General features: G+C 40.5%; 1 protein-coding gene across 8 annotated transcripts in view; it reads right to left on the minus strand.

Moving 5' to 3' along the window:
* Positions 1–26645, minus strand: part of GTF2I (general transcription factor IIi) — an 82763-nt gene that overhangs the window by 8889 nt on the left and 47229 nt on the right. For all 8 annotated transcript variants that reach the window (XM_019987533.2, XM_019987532.2, XM_070780001.1 and 5 more), the window contains 14 exons: positions 22041–22151; positions 19563–19628; positions 18104–18287; positions 14488–14546; positions 13655–13726; positions 9824–10007; positions 8771–8829; positions 5732–5803; positions 4431–4614; positions 3405–3463; positions 2989–3063; positions 1791–1892; positions 961–1026; positions 458–641 (listed from right to left, as the gene is read on the minus strand). In XM_019987533.2, coding sequence (XP_019843092.2) covers positions 458–641; positions 961–1026; positions 1791–1892; positions 2989–3063; positions 3405–3463; positions 4431–4614; positions 5732–5803; positions 8771–8829; positions 9824–10007; positions 13655–13726; positions 14488–14546; positions 18104–18287; positions 19563–19628; positions 22041–22151 — 1477 coding nt within the window. The remainder of the gene's footprint in view (positions 1–457; positions 642–960; positions 1027–1790; positions 1893–2988; positions 3064–3404; positions 3464–4430; positions 4615–5731; positions 5804–8770; positions 8830–9823; positions 10008–13654; positions 13727–14487; positions 14547–18103; positions 18288–19562; positions 19629–22040; positions 22152–26645) is intronic.

Raw genomic sequence — 26645 nt, forward strand, 5'->3', positions numbered from 1 at the left:
AACTCACAGCCCTCCTTCCCTCTTTTGACCACTTACAAAAATTTTTTAATATATATAGAAGTATAAAGCGGAGAAGGCAATGGCACCCCACTCCAGTACTCTTGCCTGGAAATCCCCATGGATGGAGGAGCCTGGTAGGCTGCAGTCCATGGGGTCGCTAAGTCGGACACGACTGAGCAACTTCACTTTCACTTTTCACTTCCATGCATTGGAGAAAGAAATGGCAACCCACTCCAGTGTTCTTGCCTGGAGAATCCCAGGGACGGGGGAGCCTGGTGGGCTGCCGTCTATGGGGTCACACAGAGTCGGACACGACTGAAGTGACTTAGCAGCAGCAGCAGAAGAAGTATAAAGAGCTTATCTGACTCTAGGGCCCCAAAGCTGAATCCACATACCATCTCCCAGAGTCAAACTGTACCAACTCAGGGGGCAAGCTCGTTTCATCTTATTTCCTTACTTTTTAATGATGAACTTAATTTTGGCTTTGTTTCTGAGTATCTTCTCCAGCCTTGGAATGCCAAAAGTAGACGGTCGTCGGAATGGCACACCCTCGGGTAAGCCTTCCACATAAAAGTCTTCTGGGAAAGACTCAAATAACGCGAACGGCACTTTCACAGCTTGTTTAAGGCCAAGAGCTTCACCTAAAAAAGCAAAACACACTTATCGTTTCTCATATACATAATTTTTTGAAAAATTAAACCTTAAAAAAAAAGCATTCAAACTACATTTTGCAGCTACTCAAACTATTCTTTAAAAAAAATCACGTGAATTTTAATTTTAGGAAAATGTCAATTTCTTGAAGAAATGTGGGAAAAACGATCAAATTCATGCCTACAAAGCCCACACACATCTGATGATAATATTTAAATGTTGAACATTTTTTACACTGATCACATTTTTCTGTTTTATAAAAAAGCTACCTCATATTTTAATAACAATAATACTTCAAAATAAACTTACCACATTTTTCATTGAAAAGATTTTCAACTTTCTGTTTTAGGTCTGTGATTTTGGCATTCCAGGCCTCTGCATGAAAAAAAAAAACGCAGAAAAAAATTTTAGTAATAGTTACTAGTATACATCCAAGGTTAGGAACTTCTTCATCTTCTTTTATTGTGCATCTTTACTCAGCGGAAAATAAAAAATACATAGGTTTTCAACAGTCATGTCTTGGTAACTATTCTAATCCTAATGCATTATTTAACTGTTTTATAACATTACTGGGATTCCCTGGTAACGATAAAGGAACTGGGGTTCCCTGGACAGACGATAAAGAGTCTGTCTGCAATGTTGGAGACCTGGGAAGGTCCATGGATAGAGGAGCCTGGTGGGCTACCGTCCATGGGGTTGCAAATAGTTGGACACAACTGAGCAACTAATTTAACTTATTATATTACTAATATGTCAGCTACAAATTAACAAAATAAACAAAGAACAAAATACACCCTCCCCAAACAATTATAGTATCTACTCTGTGCCAGATACAGCTCTACCCTTTAGATGATCTGTATTTATCATCTTACAAATCACCCTGTGGAACCGGAAATAATGTTATCTCCATCTACAGACAAGGAAACGGCACAGAGAGGGTAAGCAGCTTGCTCAAGGTCATGGAATTATAAATACTAGTGCCAGATTTGAACTCAATCTGGCTCTGTAGTCTTCACCTCTAACTGTTAATATATACTAATTCACCAAATTAAAAAGCAGTGCAACTAGTAAAATACAGTATTTTACTAATTCCTTTTATTTGAAGTAATGAAATCAAGAAAAATGAAGTATATATTTACCAAAGGAAAACTCTCTCCCTCGAGGCTTGAAGGGAACATTAGAACCATTCGTCTGGGTAGGGGTTCGAACGGCTGAGGTTTGAGGATTGCTATTATTAGGGCCTAAAGAAGGATAAAAAACAAACAAACAAACAAAAAATAGTCAGCACACACAATCAATCACCTGCTAGTGAATTCTGTACAACCTGCTCTTGAAGGCCAACTTGTGCTGGAAAAGTTGAGTCCAATGAGGACATAAGCTGTCTGCAAAGGAAAAGGCCACTTCTGTGAGTTCTACAGACCTCTGTCCGTTTTTCTATTTCTGTCCCTACAACGAGGCATTTTCCCCCAGAACACATCTAGCTTTCTGGCTGATATGAGGAACTTTCAGTTCACTTCATGATTCATCACACCATTTTGAAGCCACTGGTCACTTATGTTTGCCTTTAGGTTTTTCTTTCAGCCTCTGAACACAAACACAACTTGAGATACAAGCATATCCTCTACACTATGAAGCTCTCCTTTGGATTCTCTAGCTATTTTTTACATATCTTTTCTTTGAATTCTAAGAAATACACAGAAACAATGCTATGGGTTCTGAGTTGTTTCCCACTAAAAGCCTGACTATGGCCTCAGAATTCAATAAAATATGAAGACTCAACATTCTAATCTTTAATTACTTCAAGCCACTGAATAAAAACCAAAACTTTCTTAAATGGCACAGTGATAAAAGCAAGGTATTTCTGGAGAAGCTGGATCTCTTCTCCCCATCACCCTGAAGGCAGGTCAAAGAGCTTTTCATTAACCCACCACTGCCCTTGTACATGAATACTCAGAGTGGCATTACTCATAAACAGCCAAAAAGTGGTACAACCCAGATGTCCATCAGGTGATGAATAAATAAACAAAATGCAGTCCACATCCACACAATGGAACATTACTCAACAGTAAAAAGGAACGGACACTCATTAGGAAGGGTATTATCTAGAAGCAGAAAGTAACACGTAGTGGCGAGGCTGAGGAGAAATCTCATCTTCTACTTGAAACTGTTGATTAAAAACATTTAGAACTCTAGACTTACCACAGGTTAGCCTTCCACACCTAAAACAAGTTTTGTGAAGGCCCATTTTCCTAAAAATGTCAACACTAGAGTGAAGAAGCAACAGCTGTAATCAGTGAACTGGAGAGTAGACAGAAACGGGCCACAGAGCAACCTCACCTTCCACAGTGACCTCAATTTCAGGAACTTTCGAATTACTCCCGGGGCTTCGTGGTCTTTTCGGGGACTGCAAAGCTGTAAAGTGAGCAGATACCATTTCTTTTGGATATTGTAAAAAATCCATAAGGAATACTCTATACAAGCAGAGTACTGAAATTCAGTTTGGCTCTTTTCAAAGAAACCTGAAGAGTCAAACTGATGGTATAATACTCCATATGAGTCTCAACAAAGCTGTGGACACATGAGTGAAGGATGACTGCAATATGAAACTGCCAATGAAATGTTTACTTTTGGGGGGGTGGGGCAGGCATTAAATAAAAGATCTTAAAAAGCTCAACAACAAATCAAAAGCCACCTGCCCCCCCCACAAATTTCTGCCACACCGAAGTATAATAAAGGTATACATAATCTCTTACCTTTAGTGTTTATTTTACTAGCCATTCCAGGAGGCAAGTAGGAAATAACTAGTTCAGGTCTAGAGAGAAAACCAAGAAACGTTAGTGGCCAGTATAATACTGGTCTTCATAGCTAGTAAAACTTGTGATGACCAATTTTTTTTTAAATGAAAGTGACCACAAAATAACTCGTAAGGCAAAAATAATCTCTATCATTGTGGACCAAAAAAAATCACTTTTCCTTCCCATAACTAGCTGCTAAAAGATTTTAGGAAGAGTAAATGACTTCATGATAGCTCAGTTGGTAAAGAATCTGCCTGCAACGCAGGAGACCCCAGTTTGATTCCTGGGTTGGGAAGATCCCCTGGAGAAGGGAAAGGTGACCCACTCCAGTATTCTTGGGCTTCCCTTGTGGCTCAGCTGGTAAGGAATCCACCTGCAATGCAGGAGATCTGGGTTCAATCCCTGGGTTGGGAAGATCCCCTGGAGAAGGGAAAGGCTACCCACTCCAGTATTCTGGCCTGGAGAATTCCACAGACTGTACAGTCCATGGGGTGGCAAAAGGTCGGAGCGACTGAGCGACTTTCACTTTCATGAAAATGAAAACTAACAGGAGTTTAGTTTCTTCAGCTCCTGAAATTCTGGAGACATATAAACGAGAAACTTAATTGTTGAAATTCAGTTGCCCATAAGTTTAACCAGGAATAAACAGAGCACATTAAAAATCAGCACTTTCTTTCTTTCTTCAAGTATGTATGGATAAGATACTTATAGCATCATAGCATCTCTCAGCAAATGTCAGCACCACCACTGTGGGGCAAGTACAACTCTCCTTGTACTGATGAAGAAAATCAAGGGGAAAAATAAAAATTAAGTGCAGGTTAAAGAACAGCAGCAACGGACAAGGTGAGGCCCCAGGCTCATGCTACACCTTCTGTCATGGACCTCAAAGGCTTAGCCGTAACCCCAAGTTAAGAAGATTTTCAACAGAAATACAACTTAATTGCCTAAATTCCAGAAAGGATTGCAATGGCAAAGAGAACTTACTTTTTAACAACAAACTTGATTTTATTACTTCCACGGACAATCCTTTCCAGTCTTGGAATTCCAAACCAGGTAGGGCTTCGAAAGGGAATTCCTTCTGGCAAGCCTTCTACATAGAGGAACTCGGGGTTTGATTCAAACACCGGGTATGGTACTTTTACTGCTTCTGTGAGTCCAAGAGCTTGAGCTGAAAGTGTAAGAGAACAGAACTTACGAAAGGTAAAACTTTATAGACAATCTTTTACTTCTGTCTGACAGCAGTCTCTTTTTATGCTTTTATTATGTGTATTTTTAAACTGTGATACAATGAACATATAACAGTATGTTAGCTTCCAGTGTATGGCATAATGACTTGCTATTTGCATATATTCTCCAAGTGATCAGCACAGGAAGTGTAGCTGACATCTGTGCATGCTCAAATACACTGGGCCAAAGTCCCCAACACTCTAGCAACTTCCACTTAACATTGTAGGTATCTTACTTAGTACACTGGGGAAACTGAAGAACAAGCCTAAAAAATAAAAGGAACATCTTAACACTTCAAAGGACAGGACAATTAACTATCCCACAGGACAAACAAAATTATCTCTGTGCTCTGGGAGGAAATGAACTACAGCCATATGGCAAGTACCTAGCCCTTGAACCCAGCATCTTGTTTAAAAGATAAGAGGGAATCCTTGGTGGTGCAGAGGCTGGGACTGTGCGCTTTCACTGCTGAGGGCCTGGGTCTGATCCTGGTCAAGGAACTAGGACCCCACATGCCGAAGGTAAGAGGTGCGCAAGAAGATGCACTTGAGCAGACTGGTCAAGGGTACTCAAGGTTCCTGATCCAGGACACAAACGCTAATATCAGATATTAAAACCATGGCAGCAATGTCCCGGGAGTACTGGCATCACTCTACTCCTTCCTTCCTTCTCCATGAGACATACCCAATCAACTGAAACACTTGCTGAGCCTTGTCAGAATCCTCAAGACAGCATTCCAGGAAACCATTGTCAACAAATCTACGTTGAAACAGATGATCAAACCCATGTGTCACATGGTGTCAGCCAGGTTACAAGTACAGACAGTGGGACTGAGGTCCCTCCCGAGACCTCCCACACTCTCCCGCTCTGATACACAAGAAATCGGGAGTCCAGGGGACAGAAGGTAACTTGCTCAGTTGAAGCAGCCATGTCAGAGCAGAAAGAAAGTCAAACCTAGTTTCTGAGATCTTCCCTCTTTAGGTCCTGAACTGCTAAAATGTTCATTCCGAACACTGCCTTTCCTTAACATTTTAAAACTAAGACTATGTTTTACTTACCAAATTTCAAATTAAAAATCTCTTCCACTTGCTTCCGTAGCTTGGTAATTCTGACATTCCAATCTTCTTTGACTAGAAAGCAAAAATCAATCTGATTAACCATGTCCCTTATGGGTGCTAACACAATCAGACTGGATGCTATTCTCTCCAGTGATGCCATTTTTTAAAACCTGAGATACAATCAGCATATTACACTGTAACAGTGTCAGCTGTATATCCAGGGACACTCTTCATACAACTTTGCTTAAGAGCAAAAACTTTTGTTCATAAGGAAAAGAGTGATTTCCTGCACTTGTCAAGAAGTTCAGGAAGACAGAATTCCAACTTAAGTGCACAATGTAGATAAAGAAGAACTTATTCAGAAGCATTTAGAATGAATAGTTTTTAAACACTCCTCCTTGGAGGTACATCGAAGAACCCTCTCAGGAGTAGGAGGACCACCTGTGTAAGGACCCAGGCCTCCAGTACCAGGTTCAACTAGAGGAGCTTCAATTGTTTTCGCTTTTCTAAACAGGCATTCCTTTTTTATTGAACACATATATGCCTACAGATTTACACAAAGGAAAACTTCACTCATCACAGCAAGAAATGAATGACAGTGTGATTAGAGAGGTGTCACTGAGCACTATTCACATCTGTAATCTGGTTTATTTCCTTACCCTTTATTTGTAAGACAACGATATCCCTTTAAATACAACATAAAAATAAAGAAAAATAAGCTATTAGAAAAGATAGGTAGGGTTATCACTTGGACAGATTATCGGAGCTTGTTTGGTGGAGGTGAGGATGCAGAGGATAGAGGTGATCTTGGGGACCGTGGAGGATGCTTGGAGGTGTTGGATGAGGAAGGAGGGTGAGAGAGAGTAATTTAGAGAAAAGGGCAGAGAGCGCATGAATAGTCCCACAGCCATGTCTGTGGGTGAGGTGGCAGGAAACGTTCTGAGGCTCAAGGTTGGGAGCCTCAGAAACTCCTTCTTTTCCTTTACTTTTACCAAGAAAGTACTTTAAAACCTTTTCTTTAAAAGAAAACCTAGCATCTCAAGGGTTTAATATGGTAACTCAGCCATTCAACTAGACAAAGTCAGTCTGGTATAAAGCAAATCGGAATACTCCTACCCAATCGGCAGTCTCCCTTCTCTAGGGTCAAGGGCATCTGCCAACTTGGCGCTCCCCTTCTGCCTCACCCTGCACTTCCTTCTCTGGTATTTCTATGCCAATACAAACAGATTTCTGCACCATTCCACCCAAGCACCAACTACCTTCTCTTTCTTCCCCTGCAAAGCTCAATTACCTGGCTAGTGCCACAGCTTTCGCACACGAGACCTCTCTCTTTCCCCAGACTGAGAACCAAGTGCCCTTAGGTGTCCTTCAGCATACAGCTGTCACCTATGAGTCAGGCAGGCGTCTCTGATGGCAACGACTGACACAACACTTCTGTCAGTTACTCAAGGACCTGAATTAGCCTGGCAAGACTAACACCCAGGGCACTGGCAGACCAAATACCGTTTTGTAGGAATGAAGAAGGACAAGCTTTGATTCTTTCCAAGGTCTACGAATGGCCGAAGGCCAAGTTCTGTTAATGACTGAGAGAATGGAGTGTCTTCAGATACAAGGCCTGTAACTGTCTATGCCAGAGAACAGCAGATCAAGTACTGCTGAAACTATCACTTAATCCTCAGAGTAACTTCTATGGTGCCTACAGATTGTTCCAATGATACAAGTTGAACATCCTCAGTTCACAGTCACTACGAGAAACTCTCCTAATAAAATCAGTCATCACAATGATCACAAGCTTGAACTTGAGGTCTGTCTTGAGAAATGAAGACTCACACGCAGACTTCCTTCACATTCAGACTAATGACGCCACAGCTCTACCTTTGGGAATGTTTTTGTTTGAATTACGTTGCTCAGTAAAGTCTCTGTCACATCCAGTCTCCAATCTGCCACCAATATCTTGTTTCTTTGCCTAAGCCAAATGCATTCTGAAGAACTTGCTGGACTGATGAAGCTGCATTCAACCTGAGAAATTAAGCATTACCTCTTCTCCCTGGCAGAATTCTAGGCACAGGATGGTCTGTTTCCCTAGTATAGTTTTTTTTCAAATACGTCTCATGCCGTGATGAACACAAAAAGATTATACCATCTGTTGAGCATACTGATGACTTTCACCAGCTGCACCCAGGTACCTAAAACTCAAGAATCAGTACTCTAGTACAGACAAATAACCCACTTTGGACAGCAGTTCACCTTAGCATTAGGAGAATGATTAACTGCAAAGACAAAAGAAAGAAAAAAAAGGAATGGGAAAAGATTTAACAACAAAAATTCAGAAGAACCCATTATTGGTTCTTAGCAACAGAAGTTCCTAAGGGTACAGAACCTAATATGCAGACCTACACGTTATGGTCATTTTATCTGACATTATGGAATGGAAAATAAAAACATCAGAAAGAAAGAAAAGCACAGTTATATACCTCAGATAAAGAAAATAAAACCATTCTGCTAACTGAAACCGAGACTTTTCAAGCTCTTTTCTGTTGGGCAGGATCAGCACAGCTGCTGCAATCACAGTATCTGTCATTTTAAAACCAAGGGCCTCGTGAAAAGATGAAGGTCTAAATCTCGTGGTCTGGCCCGTCAGCCACGTGTGGGCAGCTGTGCACTTGAAATGTGGCCACCTGAACTGGGAGGTGCTGGAAGCACACAATACACACCGGAGATTCAAACAAAGGGTGTAAATAAATGAAACGAAAAAGGTCAACTAACGCACCAGGTACAAACTTTACATGACATACATGGCTTGCATTTGTGACACGCTGTATTTCTACTGAACACCACGGGTCTAAATTCAAAGCTCAAGTTTGTTCCAAACTGGTATGTTCATCTTGATAAAACAAGGAGTGCCTGTGTTGATCTTCCAAGAAACATTTTTTTGAGTGGAAAGGAGAAAAGAGCAATTCTATGGCATTAAAAGTTTAATGAAAGCTTAGAAACTATCTGATATACCAGCTTTTAAAAAGGATCTCACAACTTTCTTACCTGGTGTATTCGTTCTGGGCTGAGTAACTTCAGTAGTGCTGTGCGTCAGAAGCTCTGGTCTATAAAAATACAATTGGTATCAGGATGAGAGCATTTAAGACCGCCTTTACTTCCCATATGGTTCATTCTACCTTCAACTGCAGTGAATAAAAAATCATCTTGGTGACTAGATTATTTTGAAAATAGCAATTTACAAAGATTCAGGTGGGACCACCTATTCGTCCTCAAAGGCATTTTAGGCTAACTTGTGGCAAAACAGCTGTGTCTGGCCCCATCCCAGTTCAACCTCGGGTTTCATCCTTCAGGTGAACTAGAGTAAAATACAGGTAGATGTATTCGGCTTTGTCACCCCGAAGCTCGTCCCAACAAATAGACACAAAAATGCACAACCCCAATTAGCAAGCAAATTCTACCTCAAGGACAATTCTTCTGTATTAAATGGGCCTTCTGATCCCATACTCTGCCCTCAAATTACCCATTCTGCTATCTTCCAAACTCAAGCCAGATTGACCCTTTTAAGATCCAGTTCAAATTGTTTTAAGAGGAATCAGCTTTAAAACCTCTTCAACCCTTCACTGACTGTACAGGACATAGAGCTAGGCTTCCTCCCCAGGGCCGTCTCAGTGTATCATGCCCTCAAGGGCACCACTCCCTTCCACACACACTGTGTGGTTATCTGAATATTCAAGGCCATCTGCCACCTCCCTTCCCTGACCTACTTATGCTATGTCCTTCATTTGAACCCCCTTTCTTGCATCCTCTGTGCACAACTGAACCATCTGCATGCTACCCTGGCCCTCTTTCCCAAAGCTGGCGCTTTTCTGTATTGATCAATGCAGTAAGCCTCCCAAGGACTGAGTTTCTGTTGGGTCCAATTTTGTATATCTGGTACCTGGTACTACAGAGACACCTGCTTGAAAACTGAATCTAAATGTAATACCTCAGTTTTAAATATGGGGAGTAAAGTCCAATTGGGAGGGGGGAAAGCCCATTTTTATGAAATTAACTTTTCTTAAAGACAACATTAAATGTTTCTGCCAATTATAATCCTACCTTTTAATAACAAATTTAATTCGATTGCCCACTTGAATAATCTTTTCCAGCCTTGGGATCCCATACCACGAGGGACTTCTAAAAGGAATGTTTTCTGGCAGTCCTTCCACGTAGAGGTCATTAGGGTGTGCTTCAAATTTCTGGTAAGGTACAGCCTTAGCTTCGGTGCTCCCTAAGGCTTCAGCTTTATGAAAGAAAAGCAATTCAGAAGACTGGAGACTAAATTTTCGTTGAAATTATATTAAAAAAAATCCATAATAAAGGACATGTCAATTTTTAAACAAGCATCTTTAAAATGACTTTAACAATCACTAAATACAAAAACAGGAATATAGGAATGCATCTTACTATTCTGTTTCTGAATAGGCGCAGCACTGAAACTTTAAAATGTAAAAATGTAATTACTAATTCAACTTTAAACCACATCCAAACAGAGGTGTAACAAGAAAAGAATCAATTTACAAAATATCGGCATTTGTAGGTGTCCCTTGTATCCTGTGTGTTACATTTAATTATTTTATAATCTGACGGTTGAAAAAAAGAGTGCCTTCTTGAAGAATCTGTATTTCTTTGACTCTCACTTTGACTTTCCTCTCAAATTCAAACGCCTTCTGCCTTAATTCCTTCCTTCATTTCATCAGTACCAAATCTGAACGGTTCTACTATATTATAGGATCCCGACAACATAAGTAAGGAGTGTGTATTTGAAAAACCAAATACAATGTAATTTAGATCAGAGCTGTTTAAAGAAATATTACCTCTGAAAACACGGTAAAGGCTTTCACACTCACACCTGGGAGTAATATGTATTACAGTTACTCCGCTAAATGTAACAATAAAGGACACAAACTTAATTCTAACAAAACTTCCTGTAAAATAAAAAAGAACCCAATTGTTGGAGCTAAGAAACAGCACAAGTTACAGAAAGGGGGAAGGTCAAGTGCACTAGCGTTCATCTCATCATGAACAAGGTCTGCTCTGTATTAAGTAACCTGTCCTGTCTCCAGAGTCATTCTGCTTAACTTTGCTTAATTTTTTCCTGAGCACTTAATGCTTTCTAATATACTACATATTTACTTGCTGCTTCGCTATGCGTATCACCCTAATCTATAAACGAATCCTTGGGGACGGGGGGAAGCACTCACTATCTTCTGTGGGGCTGAGTTCTCAGCACCAGACACACAGGGGTTCACAGGTGCTGATCTGCAGCATAACTTTCAAGACTTGGGTTTGATATGATCAACAATCTTAAGTTTTCCTCTTTCCTTGTCAGGAGCCTTGAAGAAAGCAACAATTCTGCTGGTGTCTCTCTCTCTCTAAAGTTTAAGTAAAGGCCAGGAGCAGAATTTTGTTGTTTGTAATGTAATAATGTATAAACTCTTATTTATTTTTTAAATTTTTAATTGTAATAATTAATTACAATGCTGCGTTGGTTTCTGCCCTACAGCAACTCAACTCAGCCTTAAGTATAAATATATCCACTCCCTTTGAAGCCTCCTTCCTCCCCTGCCATCTCACACAATCTCTTATCTATTTTCTTAGCTCTGCTACGATGCCAAAGTATTTCCTACTGGCCAATTTTTCTTTCTGTGACTATACTATCACAGCCACAGCTTTCTTCTTCCATGAAGGAAAAGTCAGCTTACTAGCAAGCACCAATGATCTACTAGGATTGGCTGTTTCTTACAGACCAGGTTCGATTTCTAGAACTAAACGTCCTAGAGGCTAAAGTTTAAGCCTGTTCCTGTAGATGCCCGTTATCTATGCCAACTAGTTATGAATTAGGACAATACCATGGTGGCATCTCTAATGATAACGTTCGCAATCTTTCACTAAATGACTTGGAAATATAGTGATTTTTAAAGCGTAGATTCTTCATTGTTCCTTAGCTGATTTCTGACCAGAAGCACACAGAGGTAAATTTTCATTAAGCTACCCAAGTATTCATGCTGGGCAATCAAGGATAATGAGGGGGGAAAACTTAAATCCTGTCTTTTCCTCAAGGCATTAAGAGTCTCAGGGAGCTAAACCATGTACGTAAAACTGAAGTACATGGATTCTGAAAACAGCAAACAATTAAACGGACTAAGTTTGTAGCTGCCAATTGAACTGCACCTAAAAGCTGGTTTCCTGGGTCTGTAGAAGCCAGAGCCATACACCACTCTCGGAAACCAGGGGAGGAGCAAGAATCTGCACCCAGGAGACTTCAACTTTTTGTGGTAAAACTCACATGGTTTCTTTCACAAAACTGAGAAAAGCCCTGTGTCCTCGTGATTCTCTGTGGCACTTCTGGGCTTCCTTTGATCTTTGCAGTTTTATAATTCAGTGAGGCCCCAAGTACACTGTATGACTAAAAGGTTCAGTAATTTCTCAGTAGTTTTTAATGACATTGGTCCACTCAGTATTTGTTGATCATCTGCTCAGGCACCAAGCACTGTTCTACAAACAGCCAAGACACATGAGATGTGGGCTGTTGTACAAATTGTATTACAGTGGAAGGAAAAAGGCAGCCATTAGTCCTTTAAGAGAAATTAAAGCATGATGACACAGAGTGTGCTTCATGGTTTACGTCAGATGAGCACCTGTGAAGACCTCTCCAAAGACACGTACACCGAGAGAAAGGGCAGGCACCACACGTCTGCGGGAAGAGCGTTCCAGAAACAAGGGTGCTGACAGGGCAGCGGCCCAAGGAGGGCGTGCCCTGACAAACGTAAAGGACAAGCAGGCGGTCCTTACAGCTGCCACCCAGGTGAGCGAGCAGGAAGGCGGGCCGGCCGGGATCAGGGCTGCGGGACTCACTCACAGCACAGAGGGAAGCCACAGAGCACAGTGACAAGCTCCACTGTGAGTTCTCAGTGAGACTGAAAGCCGCTGCTTTGGGGTGCGGCTTTGACTACAGGGAGACAGCAGTGAGGCACAGAAAGACACCGGTCTGCACTATGTTGTCCCTGTCGAGTCAGCAGGGGGCCTTGTGGAAATGAGGAAATCACTCATGACTGCAGGCCGTTGGCCTGGACGCCCGGGGGAGGGTGGTGGCGCTGGGAGGACGGGGAAAGGGACGGCTGCAGGGGGAGTCAAGGACTCGACTTGGGATGCATGGAGTCGGAGGAGCTGCCAACCAGCTGGGTGAATACACAGGTCCAGTGTTAAGAGTTTTCAGGGCTAGAAACTTGAATGTGAAAGTCACTATTCAATACAGACGATACACCATTTTTAAGGTAGACAGAGTGAGACTAACTGCGGAGAAAGCACAGCCAGAGGGCTCAGGACTGAGCTGAGGAGTAGCGTCCAAAATGTAAAGACTGAACTTAAGGCAAGAGCTGAGGAAGGAATGAAGAGGACAGCCAGTGAGGTGGAAAGAAATGCAGTGTCAGTAACATTTGAAACTTGCCATAAGAATAGTTGAAAATGCTTAAGTAAGAAAGTAACAAAAGCCGTCACAATGATAAACCAAAGCAAAGGACTGTAACTGTTTGGCGATAGGAAGCACAGCAAGCACTGCAGACACTGCCCGCCCTCCAGGACAGGGCGCCTCTGGCGGCCCTCCACACTCCACTGCGGCACACTGCTACAAGGACGCCCTGTCTGCGAACCGCTCCGTGCCGAAAAGCCTGTCCGTAGTATCAGTAATTTAGTCCAGAGGACATGGGGGTTCACCACAATGTTCTCTCCCCTTCCACACAGGTTTAAAACTTTTCACAATATATGTTCAAAAAGCAAACAATAAAAGAGAGCTGGAGATGAGCCATCCATGGTATCTACTTTCTTAAAAATCAAAATTTGGAAAAATTATTCTGTTAATACTTTAGCTAGGGAGGAAATTAGACTTACCAAATTTTTTACAGAAAAGCTGATCTACCATCTTTCGTAACTTAGTGATTCTGGCATACCACTCTTCCTTGACTGTAAGAGTAACATACACAAATTCTTTAGTTTGATGACATTAATAAAACTACTAAATATCATGAAATAAATTATTAAGTAGGCAGTATTGTTTTCCTGTTCTAAAATTATTTCTAAGATTTCATAATGTGTTTATTAAAACAGTGCTGACACTGAATGAAAAGTGTAAAAACTCACAAAACAATGACAAAATGAAAATTTATAATTTAATAGTAATATTACATGGTACTATACCATGTCATCCTTAAAGCTAGAAAGAGAATCCATTTCACTAAAGAACAGCTAGCAGGCAGTTTTGTTACATTTGGGGCTATGATAATGCTGGCAATCCTTTTATTATACCAACTGTAAGTGATAAAATTGTCATTTTATGTCCCCACCCAAAGTCCTCCACTACAGAGCAAAAGCAACTAAGAGAGCAAATCATGACTCTATTTCCTTCAAAACACATTTAACCAACAAGTGATGATGCTCATGGCTTTCTGTGCTAAGACTTTACGTTGTGGGTATCAGGATTGATCATCATTCAACTGATTATCTAGACTAGCATAATAAACGTTGAACACATTACGCCAGATAAATTTTTCATCTCAATGGAGAACAGACATCGTCCTTTTATAGTCTACCCAAAAATGTGATGTTTACATTTATTTCTAATGAGTTATTGAGAAGAAAAGATTATTCTCGAGAATCTACAACAATATTCCTTGTATATCATGTTCTGATTTAGCATACAATTTGACATAAGACTGAAGACCTACCTCCTGAAGCTGGTTTATCAAGCTGTAAGTCTTCACGTGTTGAATTCAAAAGTTCATGCCTGAAAGGTGAGAAAAATTACTAAATATTTACCCCATCAATATTCAGCAAAAGTAGTAACTGCTAGCACTTATATAGTAATTGAGTTTTCAAGGCCAGTTTTCAAAAGATAGCCTGGACTCCTGAGCATAATTAAATCCTAAGATATTTAAGACAACTTGGTAACTGCAAGTTGTTTCATAATGGTCTTCATGGAACATATGTCCTCAAACACACACACACAAAACAGTTAACTTGGTAAATCAAAGGTATTTTACAAAAGCAGAACACCAAAAGAATCAAACTACAAAATTTTAAATGAGATTCTTCAATTTCACTTTACATTCAGGATAACTTACTTTAACTTATCTATAATCTAGTTATAAAAATCCTAAATAAATTTCAAAACTAACTGAACTAAATATATTTCAGAATACACATGCTTTAAAAATTTTCCAAATACATAAACACTCCAACAAATTTGCACAATCTGACTTATGTATCACTATTTTATTGTAATATCCTCAAGTAACAGAGCAGGGGCAGGAGAGTGGGATCACAGAGAAGCATGACAATGTATTAACTGTAATCTCAGAAATGCCGGAAACTAATACAGGATTAAGGTAATGGAGGAGCTGTGAAATAAAACACTTGCTGAAGGATAGAATCACCCCTTTCAATAAACAAATAGTATATGTGTATCAAGACTAACCACATTTAACATTTGGAGAAAGGGTGACTAAGTATTTTCCAAACGTGGAAGATGGCTTCCAATAAATGAGGATACCAAAAGGACTTGAACAGAATGGGCAAGGCATGAGTACCTTGTGATGAACTTGCACAAAGATTTAAATACCAAATATATAGTTTTATATGCTTTAATATTAACAACAAGCAAAATCTACAAACTAATCAGCATATTTTCCTTAGTTATTAAAAAAAATTGAAACTTCTAACAAATTAAAAAGAAGCACTGTAAGAAAATGACAGTATAAGAGTTCTGAAAACTATATGCTTCTTAATATCTCAGTGTGTGTGTGTGTGTGTGTGTGTGTGTGTGTGTGTGTGTGTGTGTGTGTGAGAGAGAGAGAGAGAGAGAGGCGGGGAGGAAGGTTGTTTACGATTCCTGCCTAGGACTAGTGTCAGGGTTTTACAATAAGCCCTTTTTGTTTACCATTCAGTTTCATGAGAGACTATGAAATATTTACTTCCTCCTTCTCATTGCCACAGTCCCTCATCTGTTTAAAAAAAGGAAAAAAAGGCGTGGACAGTCAGGTAAAGTGCTGGGCTCTACTGGACACGTGGCGCTGGACTGCCGTTGTCATCATTCAGCCTTCAGAGCGTGTTCCCCACGCCCAGGAGCCTCCAGTTTAATAAGCACTGGAATCACCGGGGGCCCGCAGCACAGACAGGCTGGATCCAGAAGGTCTAGGTAGGATCTGAGATTCGGTGTCTGCAAAGCTCTCGGGTGATGCCAATGCTGGTCTGCGTGGCTGCCTACCACGTGGTCCCGTGTGAGCAGAGTTACACTTGGCAGCATTTGATTGATCATGGAAAATGGAGGCCAAAATCTTTAAACTATCATTTGTTTGAAAGTAGAGTATCTGTTAATAACAAGCTTCTCTGTAGAGGACGACTCGCCTATTAACTGAGGGGTCTCGAGTCTTTTTCATCCTTCATTAAATTCTGTTGTTCCCTTACGTAATACCAACGCAGAAGAACGTCTGCTTGGTTGTACTCTTTGGTCAAGGTGTTTGTTAATGTCTCCATTTTCCCAACCAGAATAAAGAATATCAACATTTCTGCAAATGACTATCCTGCTGCTGTTCTGACCTTACTATTTATAGCCCAAAGTCAGGAAAAAACTAAATCAGTTATAATATGCACATAACTCAAAAAGATATCCATATTAGAACTTAACAATCAAAGTCACGTATATAAGTGAACCTCTCCCCACCCCCGCTGAAAAGTGAGGACTACAGAATAAACCCATCATGGTGTTCTCATTCCCAGGCCTGCGCCTGACTGAGGAATTTGACACAAACTGAACCAAAGGGAAGTCGGGTTTTCCTGCTCTCACAGGCAGCTAGCGCCTCTCCTCAGTAGATGCGTCTGGCTGCAATTCCTGGAACTGCTGCATCCAGACTCAGAACTAGTCTAAGGAAGCTAGCAGCATAAGGAGGAAGAATCTGGAGAGAAGCAGAAGCAGAGCCTCACTGTTCTAATCCTCCTATCTCCCAGCTAGGTGACATAAGAAGCTTACTGACAGTATCAGTCCAACCGGAAGGAGGGTTTCTGTTATTTACTGCTGGAGACATCCCAACTGCTACCCAACCTCTTTCATGCTGGAATCTCTGATTTCATACATGTTTGTCTGGCTACAGAACTGAAGGTTCAACTCATTTTCACATAGAACTTGGAAAGAATGACTTAACAGTGCTATATCTGTTACCGCTCAAACCAAGGACATGACATCAGTGTAATTTTCATTCCTTATTGTGACATGGTTTTGTTCTCTGGAACCTAGAACCTTCTGCCTTTATCCTTAGGGCACTGAAACTTTATGAAATGTGACTAGGCATATATCTTTGTTTTCTTCTCATTTATCCTGCTCCACACGTTTTTTTAGGCTTGGAAAATAAATGCTATGCGTTTTTGACACTTTCCTTCTCTTTTCACATTAAGTCAGATGTCACATGCGTTTGAGCAAACTCCAGATCGATAGTGGACAGGGAAACCTGGCGAGCTGTAGTCCATGGGGTCACAAAAAGTTGGACATGACTTAGCGATGCAACAACAAACAGATGTCACTAGATAAGGACTCACTAGTCTTTCTCATGTCTCATGTAAATAATCATCTTTATAAATTATAATACTAACAAATCTTCTAGACTTTTCATTGAAAATTTTAGTTCAGCAATTATATTTAATAATTTCCAAAGACAATTAGTCTCCAGTTGTTCCCATTTACAAATGCATCTAATACTTGCTTCATGTAGCTAAGAGAAAGTTTCCATACATCTACATTTGCTGAATATATTGATAAATATCCTGATAGCTTTTTAAAACTTTTATTGTAATCTTAATAAAATTTTAGTTGGTAGAAAATATGGAAATGTGTTATGTGGTTGCCATTTTTAAATGGAAGCAGATACACTTCCAAATGATACACGTACTTTTGGACAGGTGTTCATATTCCAAAAGCCAACTATGTCAAAACTCACACAGACACACTGAAAAGCAGAAAATAAAACAACAACTTACTTTAAATATAGCACCTAGTGGCTAGCAGACTTCCCTGGTGGCTCAGACGGTAAAAGTGTCTACCTACAATGCAGGAGACCTGGGTTCGATCCCTGGGTAGGGAAGATCCGCTGGAGAAGGAAATGGCAACCCACTCCAGTATTCTTGCCTGGAAAATCCCATGGACAGAGGAGCTTGGCGGGCTACAGCCCACGGGGTCGCAAAGAGTCAGACACGACTGAGCAACTTCACTTCACTTCAGTGGCTAGTGAGTATTTGTCAACAATATAAAAAGATGCAATAATCAAGGTCAAAGAAAAAGTTTAAGAGTCTTACTTCTTAATCACAAAACGAATCCTTTCCTTTGCAAGTAATATCCTCTCAAGGCGAGGGATTCCATAAGTTGATGGCCTTCTAAAGGGGATTCCTTCTGGAAGTCCTTCTACATAAAGATCTTCCACATGGGACTGGAAAAGAGGGTACGGGATCGTCACAGGACCTTTGGCTTTTATAGCTTGAGCTTTAAGGGTAAAAAGAGAAAGGAAAAAATTATGAAGTGACAAGGATTCAGCACAGATGGCAGAAAAGCCTAATAATCGAATACACCAATATTACTCTGTAGTTTTTATAACTATTTTAAAATTCCATTTATTATCATGGCATCAAAAGAAAAATAGCACAAAAGAACCGAAAGGAAAAGAACACCAAAGATGTCAGTACTTTACTTAACCCAAACTGCAAGGATATATTAACAATATATTATTTTGAAATAATATAGATAGAGGCAGACCTTCCTTTGAAATTTTAACCACAAATGAATCCAAAAAAATATACCAGTTAATATCAGCTAGTACAAACAGCATATAATGAAGAAGCAATATTTTTTAAATATGCTTTTGTAAAAAGGATTTTTTAGTAAAATAACTGAAGCAGAACATTTCTCCGAAATGTAGAAATTATAAGATTTATGTACCCAAGAGGGCTTCCCTGGTGGCTCAGACGGTAAAGCGTCTGTCTGCAAAGCAGGAGACCTGGGCTCAACCCCTGGGTCGGGAAGCTCCCCTGGAGAAGGAAATGGCAACCCACTCCAGTACTCTTGTCTGGAAAACTCCATGGATGAAGGAGCCTGGTAGGCTACAGTCCATGGGATGGCAGAGTTGGACATGACTGAGCAACTTCACTGGTTCACTTTCAACTTCACTATGTATCCAAGAGCAAAATAATACAACAGGTGCAAAAAGCCAAAAGGATAGGAAGCGTTACACATCAAATAGAAGGAACAGACGCTGATACTTTTATTAAACTACACCGAGTCAGCCTGTCTAAATGATAATGGACATGTAAATGCAGTTGGGTGTTACAAAGTACATACAATGTTCTTAGGTGTGACAATGCAACAGATTAAGAGAACACCTTCCTCTCACTGAACTCAGCACTGTTCAGTGAAAAGTTTTGAGAGGTGACATGACACGACGGCTTGGACACCAGAGTTTTAAAATGCTTTGCATCAAAGTCTACAACAAATATATAAAAACAAACTCAAATATGCAAGTTGAAAGTTAAAAGGAAGTATGAGTTGACAATTAAATAAAGGAAACTCTTGTAAAGCTTTGCTATAATCTAGAAACAAAATTTCTAAGATTTGGATAGCCACCATCCACGGCCTTCTCAGAGACAGATTAAAAAAGGCAGGCACCACACTGGTAGAATGGGACTTGCTCATGTTAGATGAACAGTCCAATGATAAAAAGCTCGAGAACAAAATGTCACAAGAATTATTGAGTTTAAGACTTACCATACTTTCTTTCAAACAACTCTTCAACTTGTTTACGCAGATCAGTAATTCGAGCATTCCATTTCTCTGAAAATTTAGAGAAAAAGTTAAAACTCAATAATAAATCCCTGTTTGGGGCACTAATATGCTCTTAACATGACCCAACATCTCAAGACCTATTTTCTACATAATATATCCTAATTTGAAACAGTCTATATAATTTTACTGCTTTCGTAAGAACTGGTTTTTTTTTTTTTTTATGGTACTTATAATTGGTTCAATAAGAGATTGGAGTTAGGGTGTTTAAAGTTTATTTTCAAAACCCTTCTTACTGAGTACTTCTTTTTAAAATCATAAATTCTCTAAAGCAGGTGGGCAGAAAAGACCCATACAATTAAACACTACAAAGTGAGGCAAAAATGAGAGAGAGAGTCACCAAGACTGTGCAGGAAACCTTCCAACACGTGTCGGAGTTGTATGGAAATACGAGTTTGTGCATAGTTGTAACTCCTAATAGCATGCTAAAAACACATGCACACTTAGTATGGGTGTGGTGTGCTGCATGCACGCTCAGCCGTGTCCGACTCTTTGTGACCCATGGACTACAGCCCCCCAGGCTCCTCTGTCCATAGAATTTTCCACAAAAGAACACTGGAGTGGGTAGCCATTTCCTTCTCCAAGAGATCTTCCCCACCCAGGGGCTGAATCCGTATCCCTGGCGTCTCCTGCATTGGCAGGTGGATTCTTTACCACTAGCGCCACCTAGGAAGCCCAGTAATTATGACTAAAGACAGGTTAAAATATATTAAAGTGCTATTTTTTAAAATGTGTACAGCTAACTGTTCTATCTATTCAAAATAAGGATCACAAACCCAATTTGCCACTAATATTTCACTTAGTCCCTTCAAATGGATACACTGTCTCCATTGGGATTTGACTAGATTAGAGGCTAGTAGTTACACAAAGCAAGGAAAACTAATATCAAAATTCTATCTGGGGCTTCCCCTAGTGGCCCATTCGTTGAGAATCCACCTGCCAATGCAGGGGATGTGGCTTTGATCCCTGATCCAGAAACTAAGATCCCATATGCTGCAGGGCAACTGACCCCGTGAGCCACAACTACTGAAGCCCAGACCCCTAGAGTCTGTGCAAGGCAACAAGAGAAGCCCGTGCACTGCAACCAAGCCCACCACAGCCAGAAAATAGAATCAATCTTAAAAAATTATATCTGAAATTAAAAAGTGGTCTAAATCTCAGACAGATAACTGAATTACTAAGTCAGTAACAATGATTTTTTTTTTTTTTTTTTTCTTGAAGAAAGGGAGAGCGCAAGGGCCACGCCGACGCCCGCGTGCCCTCCTCCTTCCCCCCACCGCCCGGGGCAGAGGGAAGGGGGACACGCGCGCGGACGCGTGCGGCAGCGGCGACAGGCGCGCGCCACCGGCCCCCCGGCCCCGCGCGTCCCCCCCGGGAAAGGGGGACGGCGTGGCCGCCCTGCGACGCCCCCGGACCCTCGCCCGCGCCACGCCTCTCCCCCGCCCCCCCGTCCCGGCCCGCGGGCCCTCGGCGGGGAAGCGGAGGAGGGCGCGACGCCCCGAGGCCGGGAGGCGCCGCCAGGGGCGCCCCCCCCTTCTCCCTCGCGAGCCTCCGCCCCGCCCCACGGAGGACGGCGGCGTCCCCTCGACCGCCCGAGGACCGGGGCCGGGGCCGAGGACACACCGCCGCCCGCCCACGGAGAGGCGGGGCCCGCGGAGGGAAAAGAGCGAGGGGGGCGGTGGCACGGACCACCACCGCCGCCGCCGCCGCCCCGGGCCGGGCCCGTGCCGCCGGCCGGCCCGGAGCGACAAACCCTTGTGTCGAGGGCTGACTTTCAATAGATCGCAGCGAGGGAGCTGCTCTGCTACGTACGAAACCCCGACCCAGAAGCAGGTCGTCTACGAATGGTTTAGCACCAGGCGCCCCACGAACGTGCGGTGCGTGACGGGCGAGGGGGCGGCCGCCTTTCCGGCCGCGCCCCGTGTCCCGGGACGAAGGGCTCTCCGCACCGGACCCCGGTCCCGACGCGCGGCGGGGGCGCGCCGCGCCGCGCCCCGGGGGACGCGGGCGACGGCCCGCCGGCGGGGACGGCGGGGGACCGGCTATCCGAGGCCAACCGAGGCTTCCGCGGCGCTGCCGTATCGTTCCGCCTGGGCGGGATTCTGACTTAGAGGCGTTCAGTCTTAATCCCACAGATGGTAGCTTCGCCCCATTGGCTCCTCAGCCAAGCACATACACCAAATGTCTGAACCTGCGAGTAACAATGATTTTTAAGCCTGCCATTCTTTTTCTTTTTTTGGTGGCTGTACCATGACTTGCGGGCTCTTAGTTCCCCTGACCAAGGACTATAAACCTGGGCCCAGGCAGTGAAAGTGGTCCTAACTACTGGATCACCAGTGAATTTCCTCAAGCTTACTAGTTCTAATTAACAACGGAGGATACCACACTTAACCGGGATCTTACCGAAGTTGAACTCCCTCACTTTCCGTTTGCCGGCATTCGCAGGTTCTGTGACGGGTGGCTGGGGAGGTTCACTGCTCTTTGGTCTCTTGGCAGGTGGAGGATAGTCATCATCTTGAAAAAGAAAACCATCATCACTGGAGGGACAGGCAAAATGAACGACAGCCACTGCCTGTAAAGATCTCAACACTTGAAAGACGTGGGGGGTTTAAGTATGATTGGAACGTCAGTTGTTAATTTCTGTATTGCCATTTCAGCATCATTTTTTCCCAGTTACATTTCCAGCTTTCCTACTCTTCTGGGAGCTGATCAAGTGAATCATCCTCATTTTCCTTTGTCTTCTTTTTTCAATTTGCTTGAAATTAGTTTGAATTAAGTCATTAGAAATTTCCTTTTCTCCTAACTCCTTTCAGAGGGCTGTCAAGAATTATAGTGTATTTTAAGTCTTTCATGAAAAAGGTTTCAATGGAGACAGCTAAGGAAACCATACAAATATATAAGGAAGGGGGAAGAATATGTAGCTTGAATGGAAAAATATTTAAACTTATACAATATTCAAGCACATAAAGGAGGTTAGATAACTAACTGTACAGATAACTTTCAATAAACAAAACTAAAAGAAATAAGATTACATTATTTGTGAAACAAGCATTGTTGATTCATCCGATACAATACCTATGTATGGAGATCATATACTTAAGCACAGAATATAGACCACCCAAGAAATCTGTAGTAAGCTTTCTTTGTAGCTATCACTACAACTCAACTCTGCTATGATGCTGCAGTATATTTGATGCTAGAATTAAGGACATTGGATCAAGTAAGAAAAGCTGTCACTGTCATATTCTTCTGATCCCTGGAAAATACCAGTTGGCACACGACTAAGATTTCTATTCAAACACCATCTGTAAATTATTGAAAATATCATTTTAAGAAATCTACACTTAAACTTGGAATGAAGAAGAAAATAATTATTGAGTTAAAGGAAACAGCAGTAACAAAGAGATACCATAAGATACAATAAATTACCCTTTTCAGGGTAATTTTCATTCTCATTTTATAGCTAACAAACAGGATCAGAGAATGTTACAGACTTAACTATGTTATGAGATCATGAATATAATTCTTTAAGCTATTAACTAATAGATAAGCTCTCAAAGAATAACATGAAATCCAAATTTAGCATCATACGCCACGTTGCCTGGCACAGCAATGGGTGACTTTTATATACTCTGTATATTAATCAAGGGAATCTACGCATAAGCCTAAAATACTTAAATGTCATTCCTCTCATAGCATCAGAGGACAAGGCACACTGATTCTCCTGTTCACTGACTGTGGGTTCTTCCTTTACAGGCTAATAGGGACTGGTGCCACAAACCCTGTGGATACCAAAATCCACGGATGCTGACGTCACGATAAAACTAGCATATTACTCACATATAACCTATGCACATCCTCCCTTATACTTCATATCATCTCTACATTACTTATAATACCTAAGACAATGTCAGTGCTGGACAGATAGCTCCCTGGCACGTGGCTAATTCAAATTTTGCTTTGTAGAACTTGCTAAAAAATTGTTCCCCAATACTCTTCATCCATGGTTGGTTAAAGCTTGGAGATATGGAGGGCCAAAGAAAATGTCAACAGATTTCTAAAAACCTGAAATCATTTACTGACCATTCAAACCAACAGGAGAAAAAGGTGTTGAGTCACTGGGGCCAGATAAAGTCATATTAGGACTTATTTACATGCCAGTAAATCTGGAAAAGGAAATGGCAACCCACTCCAGTACTCTTTCCTGAAAAATCTCAAGGATGGAGGAGCCTGTAGGCTATAGTCCATGGGGTCACAGAGAGTTGGACCCAACTGAGCAACTAAGCACAGCACACGCGCTGGCAAATCTTAAAGTGCTACTCTAACGGATACTACTTCAGACAACAGTTACCATATAACAACAGACGACACTATAAAAACTTTCAGTGTTCAATTCCACTGTAGAAAAGCACGTGCAAAACCAGAAAAAAAATCTGTGGAAAAGAACAATTTTGAAATGACGAACTACCAGTAAAATAAAAACTTGACTATGAAGAATTCTGGGCTCATAAGTTAGTACAAGGATTAAAAATAGTCAAAACATTCCATAATAGGTTTGAACCTAATTATTTAATGCCCTACGTAGATGTATTTTGGAAAACATATTAGGTATCTCTAATGTTTGGTTTCTGAAAACAGACAGACAAAATCCTTCTTTTCCAATTTCCAAAGAGATTTTTAGAAGCCAAAGAATATTTTTAGGCTAGTTTGCAAAGGATAAAGTGAAATATACTTATCTGACCTATGAATATTGTCCAAGCATTTTAACTGTTCAGTGTATTTCTTTATGAACGTTAAGCAATGATATTTAAAACAAAACGATTTTCCTTACAGGCTAATATAGCCTAAATATTTCTATAAATTGAAATTTTAAATGATTATTAAATTAGATAAAACGAAAACTGAAAGAATATAAAAAAGAAAATATAGCTTATGATGGTAACAAAATTCATCCCAACTGTAATCTGAGAAGTTTGACACTGAGGTGAAGGGGAAAGGGCAAGAGAGCTTTGCTTTTCTTTAGTGTCCAACAACCACATTTCTTGAATCAGATTAACTTACTTTAATACAAAAGGATTTAATAGTCTAAATATATTTTATAAAAATAACCTCCTTGACCATAACTAGAAAAAAGACAAATCTAGTAGAGTATTTTTTAACAAGTTAACAAATGATTTAACAAAGACTGTAAAACATTAAAAAGCATTTATCACATTTCTCTCGAGACAATAATGAAGTCAATCTATTAAATGTGAACAGATGAAGTTATTTGTGATAATAAAATACCACAACATAAATTCTATTAAAAGACTAACCCATTTCATATACTTACTACATAATTATAAAGGGTGTTTTAATTTATATGAAATATGGAATTACGTCAAGAAGAGCTATGAACTCAAACACACCTTTTTTTTTTCTCCACTACTGCAGCAAAAAACTGATTCTGGGAAAGTATGAGGAAACGTTACTCTTGACCTCACAATCCATTTCACAAAGGATTAAAATTATTTCTTTGTCGCAGAAATCAGTCTGCCTCTAACAATCAGTTCAGCAGGGAGCACTGTTTTCTAATTATCATGGCGCTTCCACATTATAAACAATCACTTCTTTAAAAAAAAAAAAAAAAAAACCATGCATCTCTGGATGCTTCAAATTGAAGCCCAAACTAAAAATGTTTATATCTTCAAAACTAGAAGCTTATAAAATGTATTTCAAGGTATTTTAGCATGCAAAAGCTGCAAATGAGTGAGGAATATGGCCTAGCTATGCTGCAATGCTAAAAACAAGCCTCCCACCCCATGAAAAAAGGGCAGAGATAGTCCCCAATTCAAAATTTCTATCAAGAAAAACCTGGTTTTCCTTTTTGCCACATACTACTTACAGATATGCCCATAGAGAACACAGAAATCAGAGCTCAAATGTGTTACTGAATTTATCTAATTCTTGATGAATGCATTAATATATAAAAACTTTTTTCTGATACTTATTTTCAACATGATCAAATTGGTAATTTTTATCAAATAATCTGACACCTATTCAAACTAAAAGAAATGAAATAAAAATAAATCAGGTACTCTTTCTCTTGAAATTATTTGGAGGTATTAATTACCCTCCACATTTCAAATTAATAAATGGCATTTTTCACCCATGGATCCAGGTCCTAACACCTCCAAAAGTCTAATTTTTATGTAATAATTGGATGTCAACTAAGTGATTTGTTAGCAACTATAAAATTAAAAATAAAATATTCAAATGATAACATACCCAATTATATAGATTCTACAAACTCTCAAGTAACATTTATAAGAATAATTAAACAACAACCAACCAAGACAATTGCTCTGTCTTCAAAATACCCTGAATTCAATCACTCCTTGTTCCTACTGTCACCACGCAATTCTAAAGTATCTCCCTCTGAGTAACTATAATCACTTTGCTTCCATTATGATCTGCTCTCTCAGTCTTTACAGTGGCCCTGTTTCTTCAAAAAGAAAGAATTTATTACTTCCCTGTTCAAAACCCTCCAATGGACTTGCCTATCTTGTTCATTCCAAAATCTTTAACACTTATTCCAGCCGCCAGTACATACAAGGTGTCTGATATTTGTGGACTGATAAATGAACGTTTGAATAGCACAATCCTGAAAGTTATGTGCGACAGTCAAAAATTTCTAAATTTCACACACAAAAAAGGATACCATGAGAGGATGAAATCCAATTACTGAAACCCTAAAGCAGTGTTATCCAAAGAGCAGTCCATGTATATATATGTGGTGTTATGAACTGCATTCCTATGTGTAAATATTTATGTAATTAATTTATTTACCGAAGAAAACTTTAAATTTCAAACAGTTTTACTTAAGAAGACATGAAATTTAAAAAATTGTAAAAAAAGAAGACACGAAACCCTTTTAATCTATTTAAAAGCAATCTGAAGACAAATAATAATAATCAGGGGGCTTTGCCTCAGCCAAATAAACACGTGTGAATGGCTCAAGTTGCGGAA

This window comes from Bos indicus, chromosome 25 (assembly GCF_029378745.1).
Source record: "Bos indicus isolate NIAB-ARS_2022 breed Sahiwal x Tharparkar chromosome 25, NIAB-ARS_B.indTharparkar_mat_pri_1.0, whole genome shotgun sequence".
Lineage (NCBI taxonomy): Eukaryota > Metazoa > Chordata > Mammalia > Artiodactyla > Bovidae > Bos > Bos indicus.